Below are 7451 nucleotides of genomic sequence, written 5' to 3'. Positions count from 1 at the left end.
ATATGCCCATGGCGCCCGAGCTCCTGCAGGCTGTATGTGTGCGGCTCAGGAACATCACTGTCTGGTCCTTCACGTTGAACAGCGAGGCAAAACGCACCATCAGCACCTGTGTGTGTGTGTATGTGTGTGCATGAGAGGGACGTTAGGCATCCTGTGTGAGTTGGGAGGACCAGTAGCCTAGACTACTTCTAGAATTTTTCAAGACTTCACTGGCATGGCCTTAAAAGTTCTCAGCAGTGTGGGTGTAGGGGTAGTTCCAGAGATCCCACTGGCCTGAATCCGAGTTTAACTTTATCACACTACCTGTGACCTTGGCAAGGCACTTCAGCTAAGTGAAATGTGCTTATGCTGGGACTGGGGATAGTAACGCATCCTAAAGTGCTATTTTAAGGTAGTAAGATGTAATTCAACCCCAGTTGAGATGAAAAAAAAGCCTTGCCCCAAGCAGGAATGAGGGACTCTGCCCCTTTCTCTCCCAGTCGAGGACAGATTGGGGTTTCAGAACCTCAGCCCCTCCTAAACACCAAGGCTTTGTTCTATAACCTCCCCAAGGTCAAGAGCAGGGAGCACAAAGGGTAACTCACCTCAAAGGTGCCAGCCTTAAGCAGGGTGACCTGGTCATGCTGAGAAAGATCCTGGAAGCCAGGGATGTGCTTGGCAAACTCAACCACCTCCCGCACAGCGGGCGTGAAGCTCATGGAAAAATCCTCCCAGATCTCTTGCACAGTTCGCCCGCTGCATCCATGTGGGTACATGTTCATGGGACATGCCTGGAGGAACAAGGGGTTTGGGAAACTGACGTCAGCCCAGCGGCCTCAGACAGGCTTCCCCCACAGGGCTGGACACTAGTCTCTGCCTACGCTAAGAGCTGGGTAGAGATCAGGGGTTCCCAGGCAGGGCCCTTACTGCAGGACTGAGCATCCTCCCCTGGGGAGAGGCTACTCCTCACTGAGCCTCCAGGTGTGCCCAGCTGTGTTATGCTAAATCCAGACTTCTAGGCCCCCTGCCCACATCACCCTCAGTGCCCTCACCAGCAGAATGTTCTTGGAGTTGCCCTGCCGTAGACTGTTGGCAGGTGCTTCGCCTTCTGGGACTGAGTACACATGGGTGGGGCATAGACGATGCCCGTTGCTGTTGGGCTGGTGGCAGCTGTGGCGGGCAGGACCCAGGGGCCAGGTGGGAGGGTAGGCGGAGGGAGCCTGGCGTAGACCATTCAGGGCCTCATTATGACGTTGGGCAGCCATAGCATTGTTATCATTGGGAGCAGGTGGGCAGCCCTGATTTTCCCAATGATGTGGGGTGGAGGCCAGAGGGCTGCTAGATGCATGGTTGGCATTAAAGTTGCCAGGTGAGGTGCCCAGCTTGTCGTGAGCATAGGTGAAGATCTCCCGATGGGCCCGCGCCACCTGGGATATCACGTCCTCCACGGTGGGCTCAGGGCTTGGGGACCGGGGAGGTGTCAGCTGCTGAGGGAACTGGGAGAAGCCCACCAAGGGTGAGGGAGCCGGAGCTGGAGGTGGTGAGGGGCCCATGGGGCCTGGAGTGGGGTGCTGGGTGGGTGAGGTCTCCAGCGGGCACTGGCTGTTCAGCTGGTTGTTGGCCAGGTTCATGGCACTCTGCATCTCAGCCAGCATCCGCTGCTTCTCTCGTTTGGGGATGCGCCCAAAACGCACAGCTGTGACAGGATGAGAGCAGTGTCAGGAAGTTCTCATACACACACTCACATGTGTCTCTTCCTTCCTTTTTCCTGAAAGGGCAAAGACCCTGAAGGCTTGGGGTTCCACATCAAAACTAAAACAAGCCAGGCCACACCCATCAAGGGGGATTTCCAAGTAGGGATTTCAGTAGGAGGTGACCTGAGGGACCAAGGGGAAAAAAGCGTGTGTTTACCCAAGAGGGCAGACTCTAGCCCTTCCCTATGAAAATGAAACTTGCAGCTATCTCCAGGGTAGACACTGGACAGAGGGTGGGGGAGGGCACAGGGCTACTTGTGGGACAGCAGTGCAGCCTCACCATCTCGAGACATGCCCACGGAGAGACACTTCTTGAAGCGACACTGCTGGCAGCGGTTGCGGTTGATGCGGACAATGGAGCAGTTCTCATTTTTCAGACACCTTTTGTATTGGATGTTCTGCTGGATGCTCCGACGGAAAAAGCCCTGAAGGGCAGTGAGCAGGCGAGTGAGCATCTGCATCTAGGTCTGGCTTCTGTGTCCTGGGGGAGAGGGTCACCTGCCCCTGCCCTCACCCCTGCCTGCCTCACCTTGCAGCCCTCACAGGCGTGCACACCGTAATGAAAGCCTGAGGCAACGTCCCCACACACTTTACACAGCAGCACCATGCCATTCAGCTCTGCAGGAAGAGAGGGGTACAAGGTGAGCAGGAGAACTGTCTGGGGGGCCTGCCATGTGTAAGTGTTCTGAGCTGAGGATCCTGGGGGAGGGATGGCAGAGAGGGAGCTCCAGTTTTGAGGCAGCAGTTAAATGAACAGACTGGGCTAGAAAGGGACTGTTGCAACACTAGGAGAAATCCCCAAGGCCAGGGTAGGCCCTGAGCATGATTTTGACACATGAACACCAACTCTCGGTCTCTGGGTCTCTGACTGCCTCCCCTGCCTTATAGTCGGCTGGAATGTTACTCACTGGTGATGCTGCTGGTGCTCTTGCTGGGGGACACTCTGCTGCTGTCTTCCAGGGCCACCTGTAGACCCCCTGGGGAGCTTCCATTATAGAAGGAGGAAGAAGAAGATGAGGAGGAGGATGAAGAGGATGAAGATGGAGAGCCATCCTCACTCACACTGGGGGCCATGCTCCCAAAGGATCGAGCTGGGTCCTGGGTGAGGGAGCCAGTGGGTGATGGTGGGAAGTAGGTGGGGCAGCCTTGAGTCAGGGACTGGAAACTGCCATTTGAGCTGTCACTGTAGAGGGATTCGGGGCTGGTGCGACTCGGGGAGGAGCTGCTGGAGCCAATGTAGGTGATGACACCACCTGGCAGAAAAACACAAGGGAAGGAATGTCAGCTGACATGCACCTATGGTCCGAGGGCAGCACCCTGATTGACACCTCCCCCTACTCCTCTTCCCCAAACATTACTAGTCACTCAGAGAAGATAACCATATGGAATTCCTAAGCTTAGCGCCCTCACAAGAGCCATAAGTAACTTCTCAGCATAGACTAGATGTCGGTATGACTAGGCAACACCCAGGTCCCTTTGAAGGGTACATTCAGTTTCAACCTTGAGTGTGATACCTCCCTAGAGGCATGCCCCCAAGGGCACCTGACAGGTGTGCCCACCAAGCACTAACTGCTTTCCCTGGGAATATACACTACAACTAACAACTTAGTTGTCAGCTGTAGACATGGGATGGATAGACTGTGCAGCTGAGGCCCATTCATAATGCCCAGTCTTCTCACACCCCCCTAGTCCCCTACACACATAAGAACAGCTGCTGGTTTTAACATCAAGATCATTCCAGAGATGAGACCATAAAAGGGCAGTAAGGAAAATGGAAGTTTAATATGAGTAAGATAGTCAAATTTGAGCCAGTAAGAGCTTACAGGATCTGCATGCCTGAACTCCAGAGGTTCCAGGCTCAATCCCTGGCACCACCATAAACAAAAGCTGACCACCAGGAGGTGGGAGGAAGGGGACAAGCTCGTGTGTGTGTGTGTGTGTGTGTGTGTGTGTGTTTCATGAAAATAAATTCTTTTAATTGGTCTGGGAGGTGGCGCAGCGGGTAAAGCATTAGACTCTAAAGCATGAGGTCTAGAGTTTGATCCCCGGCAGGGCATATACCAGAGTGACAGTTGGTCTTCTTTCTCCCTTTCTCTCTCTCATTAATAAATGAAAATTTAAAAATAAATCTTTAAAAGCAAGTTAAGGGAGTCGGGTGGTAGTGCAGCGGGTTAAGTGCATGTGGCACAAAGCACAAGGACAGGTTAGGATCCTGGTTCAAGCCCCCGGTTCCCCACCTGCAGGGGAGTCACTTCACAGGTGGTGAAGCAGGTCTGCAGGTGTCTCTCTGTCTCTCTCTCTTCCTCTCTATCTCTCCCTTCTCTCTCAATTTCTCTCTGTCTCTATCCAAAACTAATTAATTAATTAATTTTTTTAAGTTAAAATGAAAAAAGTTATTCATCAAAAACAGTATTCTCTGAAGGTTCTCTGTATGGCCAGTCGCTTCCCATGGCCTCCATGAGAGTGGGAAGACTCTATCTCCCAATCCAGAAGACTTAGTAATGCAAGTTGCAGGAGGTGGAAATGAAGGGCAAATTGTTCAACCTAGGGCTTTGGAATTCCTCCCTGCTGATCTCTCAGCTTAGTCACAATGACCTTGGCTCTTTGGCCACTCAGGGACTTTAACCCCCTGAGTTATTAGTATTGCTAGGCAGGTGTCTGTGTTGCCCTGGCATTAGTAAGAGAAGGTGACCTGTGGGCCACACCTGTGCCAAGCACCTAGCTTTGGCCTGCCATGGGCGGCGGGAGAAGGGAGGATACCAGGACACGTGTGAGCCCACAGAGACCAGGCCACCGTGTCTCCACAGCACATGTCTTGCTCACCCACTGACACACACTAAGCCAGGCAGGGCAGCCTTAAAATAGCTCAAGGTTGGTCAGGGCGAACCCAGCTCCCTGTAAAATAGTTGCACAACAGATGCGCTCCTAGTTTCAGGACTGAGGTGGGGTGGGGGTTGGGATATAGATGCGGTGGTAAATGAACCTGACCTACTTCACCCATCTCCAAAGGGGGATTAAGACTGTCATCCACACAGACTTCCAACCTGAAAGTGAATTATATTCTTAAAAAAAAAAGTATAGATATGGATCTCGCACCACCAACTTGATTTGTGACCTGGAGGAAATCAACTTTCCTCTTTGGGTGTTTTCCTTTCAATAGGAGAAAAAAGGGTGAAAGGCAATATCCTTTCAGCTAGGGCTCCTTGGAAGACAAACTGCTGCTTGTTTCACAGGAGGTGAGACAGTGTTTGCAAGACTAAGGAAAGAGATTCTTGGAGAATAAAATTTGCAAAGTGTCCAAACTGGGTATAAAGGCAAAAACGGTGAGGGAAACGCAAATACAATCAAGGGGGAAGGGGAAACCTGTGAGGCCCCTTTGAAGAGTGTAAACACGAGGCCGAGAGTGGTCAGGGGTGGCTCCCTCTTACTTGCTCCAGTGATGTCCGGAGAATAGGGCAGGCAGGCCGACAGGAAAAGGAGGCAGGCCGGGCGGTGAGTCAGCCCAGCTTCACCCAGATCTCAGCGGGGCGGGGCGAGAGCTGGGTCCTCAGCCGGCCTCACGTCCCCTCTCCACGTGTGCCTCCTGCACGTGGCTCCCCAACGCGGAACCCCGGAACCCGAGACCCCGCCCTGCCTGCGGCCTGTCAGTCCGAAGCAGCAGCCCCGCCCCCGCCCCGCCCAACCAGGGCATCCGGGTCGTAGGTCCCGAAGGTCCGCAGGGCCCGGACCACCTAGGGGAGCCCTGCAAGGAACACGCGTTGCCGGGGCGACCAGGGGGTGGAGCTCATTATGTAACCGGGCCGGGAGGCGACGACCAATGGGGTGGCGGCCACGACTTGTGCTGAATGAAAACAAACGCAGCACGTGGGCCCGGTCCCGCGTCCATGTGAGCCCTGCAGGTCTCCCCAGCGCTGTGGGTGTCCTCTCTGGGGCCCGGCACCACTCTCCTCCGGAGCCTCTCCCTACTGTCACTGAGGATTCCTGGGTGAGGTCTGACCCGTTCCCCCAGCCCCTCCTGCCTGGAGCCCAAATCGCCCCACTGCTTCACAAGTTCCCCCGAACCTGAAGAAATGAAGGGAAGAGGAAAGAGGGATCGACTTTCCGCGAAGTCCTGGCATGCCACAAAAGCTGGGGGGGGGGGGTAGATAGATGGGGGCATTTCGGGGCACTGCTTCAGAGCTCCCAGCTCCTCTAAATTGTTCATCTCATCACAAGTTTCCGCTCCCTATGTCTTCCTGCCCGTCATCCAAGACCTTCAGGCTCAAGGGAGCGTTGGAGTTCAGAGGGGATAGTGGTGGAGCACCTCAGGACTCTACAACCCGCTCTGGAAATCCTAGCCAATGCCCCCCCCCCGACCCCAGCACGCTAGCAAATTACCAGACGGAGGGAGTTCCCAGTCCATTACAAAGTTCCTCTTGTCTACATAGATTAAGGTGAGAAGATAGTGACAGAAAGGATGATGACAGTAAAATAATCTCAGTACCTGTGTTGTTGTTGGAGTCTAGGGTCGTCATGTCTTCACCAGCTGAAAGTGGTCATTCAAACTGGACCTTGACACAAACAGGAGGTTGTAATCGCCGCTGTCGCCCCTTGGATATTGGTTGAGTGTGGGGAGTGAACCCCGAGGCTCGCGATCAGGAACCGAAGCACCTTGCAGCAAGGTCTTGGGGCAGCTGAACTGCAACCCTGCAGAAGGGCGGGACGCTGAGGCAACGGAGGTCTGTTTTGCATGGGAAGAGCAGAGAAAATGTGGGGGAGGGGGGAATCAGCTGCAGTAGTTCTGGCTAGAAGGTAGCAAGGAAGGTCGGGTTTCTTCAGTGCACCGGGTGCCACTGCTTGACGGCTCCGCAGCGCTGCAGGAGAGTGAATCTGAAGCTCTTGGTGCAAAAGTCCCAGAGGGAGAAAGGTTGCAGTCAGGAAGTAAGTGATGGAGAGAAACAGGGCACCCAGGCGCAAAGAAGCGAGACGTGTGCCCTGCTACGTTTCCTCGGCAGCAATATTTCACTCTGCCAATCTCAACCGCCTTTTGCCCCAGCCTTTTTCCCTGGGACAGAGGGCTCTGCGCAGGCGCCAGCAACCCAGGGTTCCCGGGCCGCACGCGGCACTGGAGCAGGTACCATGTGATCCCAGGGAGCGCCTCGTGCCCCAGTGACACACTTTTCCAGCAGCAGGCACGTTGAGCTTCATGCGCCTGCGTAACGCCAAGGCTTTCGGGATTTGTAGTCCAAGGGCCAAGTAAGCGGAATGCATTTATTTTCCCTTTCTGCTTTGCAAAAAAAAAAACTCTAGCTGGCGGGCGGAGGTGGGGTGGAGGGGAGCGAGGGAAGGGTGAGCAGAGATAAAATCTGGGTGGCGTGTTTAGAAAGCCTGTATGGCAGAGGCATGTGAATTCCTGGGGAGGGACTGGCAAGCTTCACTGCTCTGCGGGAGATCCAAGCTGACAAGCCATTTCTGCAAATCTTGCAAACGTGAGGGCTTCATGTGACTGCAGGATTGCCCTCGTTGAGGTTGTGGTTAACACAGGGGGAGAGAGAGATCACCAGAGTCAAGAGCTCAATTCCCTTTGCTGCAGGGCCAAGTTCAGAGACCAAGCAGAAAGGTGACCCCTCTATTTATTTATTTATTATTTTTATGATATTTTATTTTAATGAGGTAAATAAAGACCAGGACATTGCTCAGTGCTGGTTTATGGTGGTTCTAGGGATTACACTGGGACCT

At 53.9% G+C, this 7451-nt stretch overlaps 1 protein-coding gene across 1 annotated transcript; it reads right to left on the bottom strand.

Annotated features, from left to right (window-relative positions):
* Position 1: 1 nt before the first annotated feature.
* On the bottom strand, positions 2-6874 carry NR1D1 (nuclear receptor subfamily 1 group D member 1; the record flags this gene model as incomplete). The annotated part of the gene is made up of 7 exons (XM_060204889.1): positions 6217-6874; positions 2642-2986; positions 2263-2351; positions 2014-2158; positions 1032-1675; positions 585-770; positions 2-106 (listed from the first exon to the last, which is right to left on the bottom strand). Coding segments are annotated over exons 1-7 (1545 nt in total), but the record flags the coding sequence as incomplete, so codon positions are not given.
* Between the last annotated feature and the right edge of the window lie 577 nt (positions 6875-7451).

This window comes from Erinaceus europaeus, chromosome 12 (assembly GCF_950295315.1).
Source record: "Erinaceus europaeus chromosome 12, mEriEur2.1, whole genome shotgun sequence".
NCBI classification, from domain to species: domain Eukaryota; kingdom Metazoa; phylum Chordata; class Mammalia; order Eulipotyphla; family Erinaceidae; genus Erinaceus; species Erinaceus europaeus.
The sequence above is the reverse complement of the archived record's forward strand: the minus strand, read 5'-3'. Positions and strand labels throughout refer to the sequence as shown.